The 17,670-nt window shown below is 33.5% G+C and overlaps 1 protein-coding gene across 4 annotated transcripts in view; it reads left to right on the top strand.

Annotated features, from left to right (window-relative positions):
* The window catches only part of NFIB (nuclear factor I B), a 261,031-nt gene that overhangs the window by 214,092 nt on the left and 29,269 nt on the right, over positions 1–17,670 (top strand). For 3 of the 4 annotated variants that reach the window (XM_049769373.1, XM_049769371.1, XM_049769372.1), the window contains exons 7-8: positions 1,672–1,806; positions 6,900–7,084. In XM_049769373.1, the coding sequence (XP_049625330.1) occupies positions 1,672–1,806; positions 6,900–7,084 (320 nt within the window). Of the gene's footprint in view, positions 1–1,671; positions 1,807–6,899; positions 7,085–11,136; positions 11,303–15,811; positions 15,895–17,670 lie in introns of all 4 variants that reach the window. The other variant, XM_049769374.1, reaches the window with a different exon arrangement.

Below are 17,670 nucleotides of genomic sequence, written 5' to 3'. Positions count from 1 at the left end.
ATCTCTGCTGTACTATTTCTTCATCATATTTTCTATATTATTACATATTTGTGGAATGAATAAATGAATCAAAACAATCTTAGTATAATTTACACTGTTTTGTAATTACTTTTTACTTGTTTGTATTCCTCATTAGTTCTTAAGCTATATAGAGGCTGAAATTAAACCTAGTTATCTATTGTATTTCTCAGCAACCAGTATAATATTTGGCATAAATTATACTTTTAATAAATGTTTCTGGAATTAAGGATTAACGAATTTATCATTTAAGTGGTCTCCATGATTGCAATCTCCAATTTTTAAAATTCATTCTCCATGTAGTTTCTGGAGGAATTTTTTTAAACAATAAATGTGATTCTATTTTGTCCATCAGTAACATTCTTTATCAGAGCAAGAATTCAGACATTTTTAGATTTATATCCTTTTTTTCATTGCTTGCGGTCCTTGTTTCCCTTCATAAACCCTTCTTAAACCATGTGCTCTTTCTTTTGCTCTTTCACAAATTGTACTACTTGCATAGTCAATCTATTTTATTGTTCTTTTCTTTCCTGTTTTGTTTTGGAACTATATCTTCTAATGCTTGGGGGCAGTGTGTGAAGGATTGAACCCAGGGCTCTCAAACATGCAAAGCATGAACTTGATCTTCTTGGATCATGTTCTTTAGAACATTTTCTCTTTTATAATGTCACTTCATCTGTATTTTAACCATGATGATACTGGACCACCTATTTAATTTGAGAACACTAAAATCACTATTTATATGCACCTTGAGATCAAAAACCATCAGTAGATGTACAACACCTCCACTCACCACACTCTTTCTTTCTACTCTTGACAACTGTTGGCTTTTTCTGTCATTTCCTCTTCACTGACAATGTCTGTCCTTATATCCATTACTCTTTACTTTTCATCACATCCTCTCTTTACCTGGTAAATAGAGAAACCCTGTAAATATTTGCAGGATGAGCAAATGAAGAGTTTATTTTATTCCTTCCCAGCATATACAATACATTGCAGTCATATACTCATCTTGATATACTTACCAACATATCTAGAGGTTTTCTGTCACTTCTGTACCTGTTTGTTCTCTGTTTGACAACACCAGGCCAAAAGATAAGCCTTTTATTTAGTAAGATAATTCTTTTTTTTGGTGATGGTGGGGGGTCACACCAGGCAGCGCTCAGGGGTTACTCCTGGCTCTAGGCTCAGAACTTGCCCCTGGCAGGCACAGGGGACCATATGGGATGCCGGGATTCAAACCACCGTCCTTCTGCATGAAAGGCAAATGTCTAACCTCCATGCTATCTCTCCAGCCCCAATTATAAGATAATTCTAAGCATGAAAAGCTGTAGCAAAGAAAAAAAAAAGACCTTGATATGAGTCAAAAGGCTAAGGGAAATATGATACTTGGTTCTTGATTTATTTTGTAGTAAGAATAATTCCAAACATAAACTTTATGAAGAGTTTGATTAATAATTAATAATCACTAGAGATTGTTTCTGCAAATTATTTCAAAGTTCCAGCATAAATGGATTTTGACCCTCATTATATTGTTTTAAAGTCAAAGTATAAAAAATAATAAATGTTGTAAATGAGATATTATATTTTGCTAATATAAACCTTCTCTAGCTCATGAGTCTTCCAGCTTAAGTTTTTCCTTTTCCATTGCAGATATGTCTTCTCCAACTACTATGAAGAAGCCTGAAAAGCCATTGTTCAGCTCTACATCTCCACAGGATTCTTCCCCAAGATTGAGCACTTTCCCCCAGCACCACCACCCCGGAATACCTGGAGTTGCGCACAGTGGTGAGAAGTTTCAAGCCTAAAGAAAAAAAACATTCTGTTCTTTGCAGAATTCATTCAGGGATGGAGCAAAAGTTTAGTGAGAGTGGTAGTGGTCATATTTTTCTCAGTTGAATAGGAGACCACAAATTGATCGATTTTTTTTTGTTCTGATCAGTATCTGAGTAAAGATTCTGAAGCCATAAAATTAACATTCATGCATATTACTTTGTAAATTACCTCTTTTGAAAAGGTTAGAACACAAGAAATCCGAAATAACCTTATTAATAAGATGCTAAGACTGAACTAGAGAAAGGTGGAATTTTAAATCTGTTTTGAGTATTGCCAAAGACATAGATAAATCAGTATACATTAATATACAATAATTATAATAATATAATTATAATGTATAATCAATATACATTCATTTCTTTAAAAATCAATATTAACTGCATTTTATTTTACTCAAAAAAGGAGATTTTTTGACAGTAGTTCTCTAATTCCCCAAATTTCTTATATGTTAATACCTTAATTGAAGTTTGAAAAATAAAAAGTTTCATATTTTTATTTAAAAATTAATAGCAAATCTTTCAAGTACTAAAGATTAAGGCTGGAATGTACCTTAGCAGTAATTTTAGGATGTGAATTTGATTCCTAACACCTCAAAATAAAAAATAAAAATTATACATATTCAATTATCAATACTTCCTATTTTCTATCTATAATTGTGAAGCCTTAATGAGAGTATACTGAAATTTAGGTGAAAACATTTTATATATGAGTGTTGATCGTGATATTTTTATTTCTTTAATTGTATTTTAGGCCCTCAAATGAACTAAGTATGGCTTTAAATCTTCATTCAAAGAATACACTCTTTTAAAATTAAGTCTTTGGCTTTGTTCCTATATATTGTCACATAGTTTATAAAATACATGGCCTCTATTGATATTATTAAGGATAAAAGATGAAGAGAGACATATATAAATCAAGTAGGATATAATAATTTCTTTTTATTCATTGCTAAGATGGATAAAAATATGGTAGCTATTTGTTGATTTGTAATATTGACTTCTATAACCTTCCTTCCTTCCCTTTATCCTTTCTTCCTTCCTTCTTTTCTTTCTTATTCCCTCTTTCCTCCTCCCTTTATAAGAAAAATTATATTAAAGGTCAAAGAAATCATTTATTATAACCTCAACTAAATTAGTCATATTTCTAAAATTTTCAGAAAATTACACAGTACACTTTTATATATTAAAATCTGAGAGACCTAGATAAACCTTCCAACTTCACATGACATTTGGCCAATACATAGTACATTAGAACCTGTTGAGGTAACTTGTCATGGAGGATAGTTTCTGTACTTAAAGAATTCATGGTTTAGTAGGAAAAGAAGTTAGCCACATAATTAGCTATCAAATAGGAATTAAGGAAGAAAGATGCCTGAAAGTGAAGTATTCTGAACTAGTATTTGATGACTGACAGCATAATAAAGAATAAGAAGTCAGAAGCAGACTCTTATTTTGCAGAGCCAAGAGTAGTGCAGTAAAGATCATTTCAGTAAGGAATTGTCTTCTACTTAAAAATCCATAAATACCTTAATGTGGCTAGAAGCTAGCTTTTGTTCCTAGTAGATAGAGAAAAGAGATGAGGGCACAGAAGTGAGAACAGTATTGGGCTTTAAAGAGCTTGAGGACTTTATTTGCCTGTGGTATTGTTGAAATGCTAATTTACAGGCAGTAGAAAAATCTTTGGAAGAATTTTTAGCAAAGAAGCTATGTAACTAGAGTAATCATTTAAAAATCACTCATTTTAATCTATAAAGAAAGAATTCAACAGGGAAGACAATAAGAAGAATAAAATAGAATAAATAATAAATAAATAAAATAGAATAGAATAAAATAGAATATTTTAAACCAAAAACTTATACTCACTTATGTGTTAGGTATGGGATCTTTAATAATTAAGGAAAACATTTTCTTTTAAATAGATTTTTTTCTTTTTCTTTTTTCTTTTTTGAGGGGAGACATATCTGTTGGTGCTTTTACACAGTTGTTTCTGTAGTAAGTAGACATATCTGGTGTTGTTCACAGCCACGACCATAGTTGTATGTAAGGTCGTTTCCTTTAATCTATATTAAATGTTTGTTCGTTCATTTGCTCCTTCCTTCTTTCCTTCCTTTCTTCCATTCTTCCTTCTACCGTCCTTTCTTCTTTACTTCTATCCTTCCTTCCTTCCTTCCTTCCTTCCTTCCTTCCTTCCTTCCTTCCTTCCTTCCTTCCTTCCTTCCTTCCTTCCTTCCTTCCTTCCTTCCTTCCTTCCATTAATTTTTAAAGATTAGAATTATTTTTATTGATATGTAGTCATTTTTATTTTCAGTTTAATAATGCACATTCTAATATTTTATATCAGGCCAGGTTCAGTTTAGGTAAGCTTAGTACCAGGAAACCCAGAGATTTGAGTTTCAATTAGATATGTGCTAAATTACTAGAAAAGAGGTCCTATTCCAAACTCTAATGGAAAATTAATCTTAAAACCCAAAAAAACCAGGGGTCAGAGAAAGAGCATGGAGGTAAGGCATTTGCCTTTCATACAGAAGGGTGGTGGTTCGAATTCCGGCATCCCATTAGGTCCCCTGTGCTTGCCAGGGTCGATTTTCTGAGCATAGAGCCAAGAGTAACCCTTGAGCGCTGCTAGATGTGACCCAAAAACCAAAAACAAACAAAACAAAACAAAACAAAACAAAAAAAAAACAGCTAAAATTTGTTTGAGTTGTAAAGAATGAATGAAATAAGAAGACATTTAGAATTTGTAGACATTAGGTGGAAATATTCCTATTTTAAGTGTTATAGCTCCTAAAGTTATACTTTCTAATACTTTCTAATATGCATTCTTCTTGAGGTAATATTTTAACAAGATAACTTTTAGATAATATAACATTACTATTCTCCTAAGTGTATACTTTTGATGAAGATACTTAAAAAATTACTTGAAGCAGTAGTTTTAAAATGCATTTTCAGGCCTATGTGATAGCATGACAAACAGAGTGTATGTTTTATATGCCAGAGGCCTGAGTCCAATCTCCTCAGTATTGGTCTTCCAGGGACTTCCAGGAGCCCTGGATTCAGTCTCCAGTAGCACATGGAGATACACTGGGTGTGCCTCTGGAACAATGGGCCGATAGTAGGTCCTGAGTACTGAGGGGTATTACCTCCAAACCAAAAAAAAAAAAAAAAAAATCAAAAGAACAGAAATGTTGAAAATATATTTTCTGGGGCCTGAGTGACAGAATCTCAAGTAAGGCACTCGCCTTACTCTTGGTCGACTAAGATTCCATTCCTGGCACCTTTTGTGCTAGGAAGTGTCTCTGGAGTACTATGAGGAGTGATCTTGGAGCACTGTGCTAGAAGTAGATTCTAAGTATAACTGGATGTATCCCCTTCCCCTAGCCACAAGTAACAAAAAATACTTTCTGATATCACTCCTTGAAGGTTTTTAATCCACTTTGTGCTAGGCCTGGGAATCTATATTGTAACAACAATCCAGAGGAATGTGAGTGACCTGAACAATCAGTGAACAAAGCTGTGACCCAAAAATTAAGTTTATGGCTCTGCTATATACATTCCTTCATTCTTTATTTCTTATATCCTCTGAAAATGCTTTCTTTGGGAAAGATAATAAATCCCATCCACGAGAAAGGTTTTTTGTTAGAAAGGATTTTTTTTTTTTTTGCGTGGACATAATTGCCGAGTTAGAGATAAGTTATTCCAGATGATTTTCACTTGTAGATCATGGAAAGAATTTTTTTCCTACTTTTTGCCATGCTTCCTCATAAAACATTAAACATTTATCATTTGTAATTTTATATGATTTGGATCAAATATTAACTCAAAACAGACATTTTATCTCCACTTTGTTATATACTGATTGGTACTTTAAATTTGTATTTACTTGATTATTTCCCTCAGCATTATAGTGATAAACATCATATAATTATACTCTTATCCACTTTTCAAAGTTAAGAGTTCTATTTCAAAAGCTAAACAATAAATTATCTTCAGACTAATCAAAATTCTAATACCCTTAATCATTGTCTACATTGCATGTGCTTTGTCTATTATTTCTCTTTATAAAAGTACATGATTTGGGAGGGATGGGGGAAAAGTACATGATTTATGGGTAACAATATGTCTCTACAAAAGTTTAATGTATAATTCTGTTGGTTTTATTCTTCTTGGTCTTAGCAATGTATTTTGTTCTCTGTAGTAAAAGTTAGAGTAGGAAAACTTTGTTTTTCATTGAACTATTTTGGTTTTGAAAGGAACATTTTCATTGAGAAAAAGGGTTTTAGGTTACCTATGCTCAAATATTCCAAAACATTTACACAATTATTAGGACATGATTGTTTACTAATTATTGGCTTCCTTTCTAATCAACCTCCAGGTAGAATATATAGAGAAACTATTTGTTTAAAATTGGATTATACAGGGCCCGGAGAGATAGCACAGCAGTGTTTGCCTTGCAAGCAGCCGATCCAGGACCTAAGGTGGTTGATTCGAATTCCGGTGTCCCATATGATCCCCCGTGCCTGCCAGGAGCTATTTCTGAGCAGACAGCCAGGAGTAAACCCTGAGCATTGCCGGGAGTGGCCCAAAAACAAAAAATAAAATAAAATAAAATAAAATTGGATTATACAATGTTTTGAATTTTGAAAACATCAGAAAAATATTTTATCTCCTTCCTGATAATTAAGGCTGTTATTTAGTCTGCACCTAGATGATAAAATATTTCTAGTCAAAGAATATGTTATGAAGTAACTATGCTTTTAGAAAATCTTATAAAGTATTATCTTACCTTATAAAAGAGAGACTTTACTTTTTGAATCCAAGATCCACAAAGCAAGATTATTGGTGGAGGGATTGTGTCTGTGTTTCATAGTACTAGCACTGAGAATAAGGAAGAATGGGTAACTGTTATTCTAGAAAAGTTTGGTTCTGACATGGAGAAAAACTAATCAGTACCAATTTTAGATTTTTCTTATCGTTGTTTAGTTGTTTAAAGCGAAAGTGAACAATAAGAAAAACGACTGAGTTCCCTTCCCTTTTATGTTTTTGCAGTCATCTCAACTCGAACTCCGCCTCCCCCCTCACCTTTGCCATTTCCAACACAAGCTATTCTTCCTCCAGCCCCGTCAAGCTACTTTTCTCATCCAACAATCAGATATCCTCCCCACCTGAATCCTCAGGATACTCTGAAGAACTATGTACCTTCTTATGATCCATCCAGTCCACAAACCAGCCAGGTAAACATGAGTGAAAATAGGATTAGAGCCTAAGGGAGATGAAGCAGGTCTAACTGTAAGACACAAAGCTTATTCAGACCATATGTCTGGCAGAATATCAAGCCTGTGAAATCCATCTTCGGAAAGTTTCTTGGTGACTCAAGATTTTATTTAAAGGTGGCTGAATGACAGGTAGGAAGTGTGTTTCCCCAAAGGGGCACATTTGTGAAGATGTTTTTTGGTGTGGTATTTTCAGATTTGCATTGACTAAAGAGAAAGTTTATGCAGAAAGTACATTGACAAAATAGCTCTGAGGTTGGGTTCACACCTCTGAAATACCAGGTTTGACACAAAGTGGTTATTTCAGGCAGGAAGAAGGTATGTGCTAAAATAAACACACACAAAAGAACTTACAGTTGTATTTATAGATCAACTATTAGGTATTAAAATAAGCTTTGGTAATGTAAACAATTTCAGTGTTTGATGACTACTTGAATATTCTTTGCACAGACATGACTGCATTTAATGAGTGACATTAACAAAAGTGTCTTTTTTTTTTTTTTGGTAAACATTGTGTAGTGGTTTTAGGGATTCATTGTTAGTGTAGTGACTCATATGCTTTCTGATTCCCTAAACATGTGGTTTCTTCTCACTCCCTAAATATGTGGCCACTTTATAGAGGATTGTCCACAGTTAAATATACAGTCGAACAGTGTATAGATCATGACAAAAATGGGTCTATCAGTAATTATAAATTTCAAACTATGTTATATATTTTGATCTTAGGGGCTGATATTTGGCTTTGTTGCTTTACTTACTATCTATTCTTTTTAATTGTGTGAGGGACTTTCACAAATATTCTCTCTCCCTTGTTATAAAAATGTTAGTAAATGGTATCAACTTAGAATGAACAAAGAAAGGCCTGAAAAAAACCCTTTGTTTTTTAAATTATTAGAATAAAGTAAAATTGCCCTTTTATAATGTCTTTTTAATAACAATGTATCTAGTACATGTGAGTTATTGAAAAAGATGTCCATACTCGTAGCTTCACTTACTAATGATTTAAATTAAGTACACCAGTCTACCATTCTTGAATTTTGTGTGAGAAGTTAACTGTTACATTTTAGAAGTAAATGTTTAAGTGGTATATCACTTAATGATTAATAATAATTAATAAAGAAAGAAAAGGGATCTGAATTTATCATTTTGAAAAAAATTTTTGTCAGAGCATGGATTCAAAACTCTTAGTTCCATAGAGCAATTTTCTAGACTCAGCTGGGAACAGTGCACACAAGGTCTGATTTTAATTTGTGTAGAATTTCCATGAATAACAAAGTCTAATTAAGACATCCATTAAAAGTCCTTAACATTAATTCAGTGTGGAAAATCTTAGAGTTCCATTGGTTTTTTTTTTTTAACTGATGTCTTAATTAGGCACTGTTCGGGGGAAAATTATGCAAATTAAAATCAGGCCCTTAGTGTTACGCATTTCTTTAATTATTCAGGATGTGTTTTACGTATATTTCAATTTCTCTCTAAGTTAAGAGGGCATATTAGGTGATAATCTACCTATATTGTTCTCAGTTTCTGCATATTTTCAAGTTATAGATTTAGTTTCTACGAGAAACATCTTCTCAACTCAATTAAAAAAAATAAATCCCTTTTCAGGAGTTTGTATAATAAAGCAGTGCACTAAGTAAGATAATCCTTTCCTAATGCTATTCAACTTTATCTTCAGAGAAGATGTCTCTTTATTCATATCTATAATATGAAAGATATGTTAACTTCTTAAAAGATAGAAGCTTTATAGTGTCGTTTCATTTATTTGAACTGGTAGGAAATAGAAAAAAAAATAATCTTCCCATTCTTTTGACCCTAAGTTCAGCAGTTATCTATCTGTATTGGCTTGGGAATTCTTTATTTTTATTATTTTTATGAGAAATGCCTGTGGGTTCATGTTAATTCAACTCCAGTAAATAAAACTTATAGAAAAGTAAATAACATAAGCATTTTCTTAAAACTATTGTCATTTTACTACTATTCTATTCTCTCAGGTAGGTACTGTCAAACTTTTTATGAATAAGGTACATACAAAAGCTACTTAACATTAAATATGCTAATGATAAAATGAGGTTTTTCTTCTGTCTTGAGTAGTATACATACATAAAGCAATCCTTTGCTATCTAATAACCAGAAGTTGAGAATCTTTTTAAGAAAAAACTGCCTTTTTCCCTAGAAAGGAATAGTCATTATAATAAACTACAGAATTGTTTTATAGTAGGAACATTATGTCTGTTTGACTTTCAACTACAGTTCAAAACCAATTAATTGGCATCAAAATAGAATGTTGGATATTTACCTTTTTAGATTTATAAATGTGGAAAAAATTCTCATCACCTGTTGTCAACTCCTTACTTCCCAATCTTCACAAGCATTGCTCTGATTTTAATTGTCACATCAAGCAACTGAGAGCCTTTGCCTTCCTCACAGCAATTTGGAGATTAATTGTATTGCTACTGAACCAATTAGAGTGAGACTGGCATGTTCTTCAATAGAATACTTAAATAAAATTAGTGTAAAGATATAACATTTTTATAGGTTTAATAGGCGGGGAATTCTAGTTATTTTGCTGCCATAAAGTTAAATGCTGAAGAGTATACATGATAAATATTCAGAATAATCAGGATTCTCTAGAAATTCATTTTCTTTAAAGAATATATAATGTGGACTCTAAGAAACCAATCTAAGACTTGGTCCATGTTTCAAGTTTCAATGTTTAAGAGTTACTAGCTATTCATCTTTGTCTCTACAGAAATGCCTACTTGTTATTATATGTAGATATTTATATTAATATTTTGTTTCATAATATTCTCTGCCTATGAGAGTCTATATTATTTAACTAAATATGATGAGTATCTTCCTAGCAAAGAGTGTGTCTGCCATGCTGTGGAGAAATCCAAGAGGAATGCAATCAAAAATAGCATTCGCTATCTAGAAAAATAATTTAGATTATTCAACTGGTTCACACTTGAGATTTTGTCTCCAACCACAGATACCATAGCACTAAAGCTTAGTTAATAATATTTCTATCATTACCTAGGAGATTTTTACAGTTCCCACAAATGTCAACAGCAAGTGTTTGTGTAACTCTCTCTACCCAACAATGGAAGCATAATGCAAATAACAAAGTATATTTGATTGCCCTTTGCTTCACTCTCGCAAATTTTCACTTACTTTGGGAATCTTATATTTGTATATTTACAGGCAGACCTAGTTCAGTATTTTATAGCATTGTGGGAATCTGAAATTACAACTAATTTAAATCTCATTGTATACACTTGTGTAAATAAATCATCAAAGGTTGATAGGCAGTGGGTACATAGATCAATAGTTGAAGATATGTGTGTCTGATGGGCACTAGATTTGATCCCTTGCATTAAAAACATAGTTGAGTGCAGATCCTTAATCTAATTGCCTATGTGCGTGCGTGCTTATGTGTGTGTGTATCTGTGGAAGCTAGAGCTAGAACCTTTGTATGCAGAACAATGGATCTTGATTACAAAGAGTGGAAATTCTTGAGTTTGATCACCTAGATATTCTCCTCATTCTTTTGTCAGTGATACCATCATTTACATGAAAATTGTAATCTGAAACTTTAGGCAAACTCATTGTAGAGAATGAAGAGCAGGCAGAGAAACACTTGTTTCTAATTTTTACTAGCAAAGAAAGGCCTTTCATTTTTGCCTTGGATTGAGGTTTTCAATATTCACTTGAATCTCTGACTTGATTCTCTAAATGAAAGGATCCTTCTACCTGTAACTCAGGAGTGTTGTGAAGTTGAATAAACCTGTGTTAAAGTGCTTTGAAGAAGAAAACTTTCTTTTAAATGCTGCTGCTGCTGCTTATTTCTACTAACCAATCACTGACCTCTATACCTCACACCTGAGAAACTGGGGTGAGTGTCCACCATCAGCCACAGGGTACACTCAGTCCAAGTGTGCTGAGTGGAGTTGTTGGACAAGATGACTGCATTTTGGATTATTTCACCCGGGCATTCTTTTTTTGTTTTGTAGCCTAACAGCAGTGGTCAAGTAGTAGGGAAAGTGCCTGGCCATTTCACTCCAGTCTTGGCACCCTCTCCCCATCCCAGTGCAGTGCGACCAGTGACCCTGACCATGACAGATACTAAACCCATCACTACATCCACTGAAGGTGAGGCAGCTTCACCTACAGCAACCAGTAAGTATTTCTGTAGGAAATGAGAAATGTCCATCAAAGACACCATTGGATACCTGATCCAAGGTGGCAAATATATCGTAACTTGTCTGGCTACCCATCCAGATGGAGATTTCTCATTTACATGGAACTCGCAGGCATGTATGTCATCTAGTTTTTCCATGCTCTCTGTTATCAAATATCAATCAGTGCAACATATTTGAAAATAGAGAAGCTTATTTTTTGAATAATCAGCTAATACAAAAATAAGTCATGCCTGCTTGTTCAAGGTATACATTAAAGTGCACTGAATAGCATAATGCAGTGTACAAGGTTTTACTAGCATCCAGAGATTAGATAATTATTCTTAATGGCACATATCTGTAGACATCAAGCACCTTCATGAGACAAACTGAATTAGTGCCTCTCTTACACTTGCTTACATTACTATAGGTTATGTTACTATAGTAACAGCACATAGTGTTGGATAGAATAGAATAGAATAGCACATACTATAGAATAGAATAGCACATACTATAGAAACAGCACATAGTGTTGGATAGAAATGAGAACATTTCACAGCTTTGTATATAGGCACATGTAGGCAAAATGCACTATAATTGTCTGCAATTTGTTTTTTATTTTTACTTTTAATCTATTCTTGTACATTTGACATATTTTTATCACAGTCATAGAACACTTGTTGTTATTATTATTATTATTATTATTATTATTATTATTAATTTTGGTTTTTGCACCACCCTGGCAGTGTTCAGGCTTACTCCTAGTCCTGAGCTCAGTGATTATTCCTAGTAGGCTCAGGGGCCTGGCCATATGTGGTGCTAGGGAAAGAACCTAGTTCAAATATTTTCAAGTCAAGTGCCTTTCCCTCTATATATCCCTCACCTTCGTGATAATATTTTAAAATTAATATTTAGTCAGTGAACTGCTATAATACATATAAATAACAATTTCTTTTATTCCTCATAGAATACTCAGAATTTCACATGAAATTAATCTTTACTTGTATTTGGTCTTTGTTGGGTTTTGGGCCACACATACCAATACTTAGGGCTTACTCCAATCTCTGCCTAGGGATCATTACTTGTTGACTCTGGGGACCATGTGGTCATGTGGTGCTGGAATTTGAACCTGGGTTGACAACGAGTAAGGCAATTCCCTTTCCCCATACTATCTCTCTGATCCACAATATTAACTTCTAATTGACTTCATCCAAACTTTTGGTTTTCTGATATTAAAACTAGCATGCACAGATTGGTGAAATGGATAATGTAATAGTAGGAGAGATTAGCTTTTAATTATCAATTTAACATATATTTTTAAATATAAACCTTCTATTTTCCTTTCCAGAGTAACTACCAATAAATTTCCATCTCTGGAATCCTTATATGGGAATACAGAAATCAATGGAGAAGTCATTGGCTATTACTTTCTTGGCCATTGGAAATCTGTTTGCTTTTATTTTGACATGTGTAGCTTTTGAAAGTGAAAAAGAATTAGAAAGTTGGATGATACTTTGTGCAATTAATTTGGTGTTTTTTTTTAAAATTCATGAGGTTTATATATAATTTAGACAAGCCATCTATTCCCATTAATAAGTATTAATGCTTAGCTATATTAAAATATAGTATTAAAAGTATTAAAACATAGCTCTTTTATTCGAGATTTTTGTTCAAGTTTCTGTACTAGTGTGAACTTCCCTCAGTATACAGCTGGGTGAAAACCAGTCAAAGAATATTGAAAAAGGGGCCTGAGCGGTGATGCAGGGTGTAAGGTGTCTGCCTTAGACGCACTAGCCTAGGATGGACCAAGGTTCGATTCCCCAGCATCCCATATGGTTCCCCAAGACAAGGGCAATTTCTGAGTGAAATTACTCCTGGCTAGGAGTAACCCCTGAATGTCATTTGGTGTGGCCCAAAAACCAAAAAGAGAAAAAAAAAAGAATGTTGAAAGAACCTCTGACCTAAAGGTTAGCTGTGTACGTTAGAATTACTAAAATACTGTAATTTAATAAAATAATCACTAAAATTTTCAAAGTTGATGTCTTAGCACCTTTGATTAACAACAACATCAGCCACTTAAATAAATGCAGATAAGGAAAAACAAAAATATTTAAGCAGTTCAAAGATATCATGGGACAATTGCTTAAAACCAAAACAGAAAATCTGATACCTAACAACTCAAAATAACATTTAGAGGTAAAATTCAATGCACAATCATAGCCATATGGTCACAACTTATTCATATGAATACGCTCAGTCTATATACATAATAATTGTTCTGAAACTTGACACTGGTGTAACTAACATTACTCAAAAGAATTATTAGTCAAAATGATAGACTAAAAAAGTTATAAAATATTCAAAAGGAATTTTTGTTTAGTAAAAATAGCTTTTCTCATACCTGTATAAAAGAAATATAGAAAGTAAGTTTACTTTTTTTAAATGAACTTATAATGCAGCTCCTTAGTCACCATTGATGAGAAATATTCCATTGAATCTATAAATGAATAAAGTTTTTAGAAAACCATAACAGACAAGTTAGAAATAAAACTTAAAAATAAAGAATTTGTGCTAAAGTGTTAGATGAGTCTCTAGTCTAGCTATGTGTAGAATTTCAGAGACCTGAAGTTGATAAGCACATTGGCTGCATATGGCAGCCTTCCATGGACCCTTCATTCCAAATGTTTAAAAGCTGAATAATGACAATCTTCTAGGTTTTCAAAAACTTGATCTAAAAATGTCTGAGTGTTTAGTTTGTCAGCTCTTAAAATGAAGTATGATAGAATCAATATATTGATTTAAGTTTTGTTTTAGTTTAATTTTAGAGGATAGTTAGATTATTCAAAGGACTGGAGCATATGCCTGACAGGCACAAGGCCCTTAGTTCAATCAAAATACCCCATGCCTCCCCACAAGCCTTCTCTTCACATCAACAGGGATGGCCCCAGTGGTCACCCTGAGATTGTGGCTCTGGTAACATCAAGGATAGTCAGGTTGAACACTGAGAACAAAACCCAATGCATCAAGCTCTTATCTCTGGGTTGAGTATCTCATGAAGTAGTCTCCAAGCAATAAAGGAAATCCCCCCTCCATAATAAATATAATAAAAATTTTCAGATAAATTAGAGATTCTTAAACCAAACTTTTTAACTTTCTTCAAAGAAAAAATTTAACATGGCACAAATTAATTTTTGCATGAAATTATTTAGTATTAATATTCTTAGAGATTCTTAAACCAAACTTTTTAACTTTCTTCAAAGAAAAAAATTTAACATGGCACAAATTAATTTTTGCATGAAATTATTTAGTATTAATATTCTTAGTCATTACTCAAAAAAAAAGCAAACATAAATCTTTAGAAATTTATTTTGTGCCTAAAAACTCTTGAACAAAATGAGACCATAATTGGTAAAGTGGCATTTATTATATATATGTATATATTCTAAATGGTGACCAAAGGTGCCATCAACTCCCTTTCTAAATCAATCAGAAGGACTGATTTTTTTTTCTATATATGAAAAAATTTTCCTTAAAACATAAAAATCAAAGTTGATTTTTTTTTGATTTTTGGGTCACACCCAGCAGTGCTCAGAAGTTACTCCTGGCTTTATGCTCAGAAATTGCTCCAGGCAGTGTTGGGGAACCATATGGAATGCCTGGATTCGAACCACAGTCCTTCTGCATGCAAGGCAAATGCCCTACCTCCATGCTATCTCGCTGGCCTCTCAAAGTTGATTTTTAAGGAAAAATGCCATAGTAAAGGGGCCAGAGTGATAATACAGCAGGTAGGACATATGCCTTACATGTGGCCGACCCAGGTTCAATTTCTATCATCCCGTATGATTCCCTGAACCTGCCAGGAGTAATTTTTGAAATCAGAGCTAGAGGTAACCCCTGAGCTTTGCCGAGTGTGGCCCCCAAACAAACACACAACCAAAAAAAAGTCATAATAAAATAGTAAGCATTAAATACTTAGCATTTCACATTAAATATCATACCTATTCATTCTATATGATATATATATATATAATTAAATTTACATTTGTCTTATTTAATAAGGTTTTCTTTTTAGCAGAATATTTTTTAGTAAGGCATTTTTCAACCTGTACTATCAAACACATTTGCTTGACTTCCTCTTTTAGTCTACTTGTGCATTCAGAATTGCAGACTACCATTGAACATTCCATTACTAGGCAGCTCATACTTGGTCAGAAGTCTAGCTAGGAAAAGATTCCTTCTCCAATGCCACTGCTGCATGCTGTCACTGGAGCATGTAAGTGTCACACTCTCACACCAAAGCATGAGAGATACTGGTTGCTATAAAGATCTTAGAGGAGAAGAATCAAAGAGTTGATTTGAGATCAACTGTGATTTCTTACACACAGAGAAATAGAAGCCCTTCTTTTTATTTGTTTGGAAGTCCCACTTCTCTGGGTTTCTTTGACATGGACAGGGTGTTCATTCTGATAGTTCACCATTTTTATCTTTGTTTTTGTTCTTCCTTAATCAGCCTACACAGCCTCAGGCACATCTCAAGCCAATCGATATGTGGGACTAAGCCCAAGAGACCCATCCTTCCTACATCAGCAACAGGTGGGCAAGTTTCACCCAGGTGTGATGGTGTAGCCACGCTTTTGCATTGGTGCTTTTTTCCCTGCTGCCTCTCAGATCTGGACTTAGATTGGGACTTTAGGGGCTTCTGAGAAAGAAATTGATCATTTCATTTTCCATATTTTCTCATTTATCCTTGTTTCTTGTCTCTCTGAAGTAGGTTTTCTTAAATCAGCTCACAGGGCTTTTCTAACTCTGCAATACATTGATAGCATCTATGAATAAGCATTTAAGTCAGGGACTATTTTTCTCAGTCTGATAGCCTGGAATTTACTAGCCTACTGTGTCCAAAGACAAAAACTGAAAACTGATTTACAAGGCAATTAGATAGAAGCAGTACACAATTTGTGTTTTTGAGCTCTTTCATACTTTCCAGATGTTTTACTTCTCATGTTGGTATTTTAGTCAAGAAGATGAGTTATGAAGCTAAAATCTCAGGCGACACATCATTCCTATTTTAATAGCTTTAAATTGGTTTACTGATTTCAGATGTGATAAAACACTTTTTTGGTTCTGCTTTCTTACATCATTTATGTTTCAAGTAGCATTTTGAATTTCACATCTCATTAATGCTGTAAATTTAATGCAAATGAAGTGTTTACCCAAACTGTGAAAATATACAGCCAGGATTAATGGTGGTTTATAAACAAATTAGCCACAGTCAAATACATGGACCATACTAGTACAGAAATCCCATGATTCTAGTTACAAGAAGACAGAAAGAATCCTAAACACTTTGGAAGCTCAGTCTATTTTATGATGCCAATGTTTGTTGCTCTCAAGTTTTATAGTCAAGCAATTTGAAGTTAACAATATACAAAATATTACATAGGGGGAAATAGTCTATTAGGAAGAACACATTACTTAAACTGTTCTTTGTTTTATGATATAAGTGGTAGGTGCATTATGCTTGAGATTTTACATAGGTAGGTAGCCTCTACTATTACTCAGTTAGGGTTCTACTATTTTTAGATGTGTGTACTTCTGTCCACTTAGCTCCTGATTATTATGCCTGTCTCATCCAGATTTCTCCATTCCTGCAGTCACAGACCAGAGTGAAAAGCTGCCTAGATTAAAGTCACCACATGCAGGGTTTAGAGAAATCCTAAAGATGATAGCTTAGTCAAGATACTTGTAGTATTGCCAGATTTTTAAAAAGGAAAACAAAACAAAAGAGTGAGAATGAACTGAAAACACCTGTATTTAGTGATGAAAATACCAAGTAATAATTAGTGTTTTTTTTCCCAGCCATTGGCTTTTCAATATAATTCTCTGGAATGTTGCTTTTTCACCTCAAAAATTGCTATAATAAAAATGTATTGTAATTACTATAATACGATTCTATTTAACAACCATATATATTCATTGTTTTCTAAATATGTAGACAGGATATATAAATTTAGAAATTTGCTCTTTTAAGAAGTATTCTACATATTCTCTAAAAGAATTTTGTCATATAATTGTATTCTTCATGACAAATCTCTGATTTCCACTTAAAATTTAATTTGTAGAAACATTTCTTAGTTATTTAAATCTCTATCCCTTGATGGGGCCGGGAAGGTGGCGCTAGAGATAAGGTGTCTGCCTTGTAAGCGCTACCAAGGAACGGACCAAGGTTCGATCCCCCGGCGTCCCATATGGTCCCCCCAAGCCAGGGGCGATTTCTGAGCACATAGCCAGGAGTAACCCCTGAGCGTCAAACGGGTGTGGCCCAAAAACCAAAAAAAAAAAAAATTTTTAAATCTCTATCCCTTGAAA

This window comes from Suncus etruscus, chromosome 1, assembly GCF_024139225.1.
Source record: "Suncus etruscus isolate mSunEtr1 chromosome 1, mSunEtr1.pri.cur, whole genome shotgun sequence".
Lineage (NCBI taxonomy): Eukaryota > Metazoa > Chordata > Mammalia > Eulipotyphla > Soricidae > Suncus > Suncus etruscus.
This window is presented reverse-complemented; position numbering and strand designations above follow the sequence as displayed.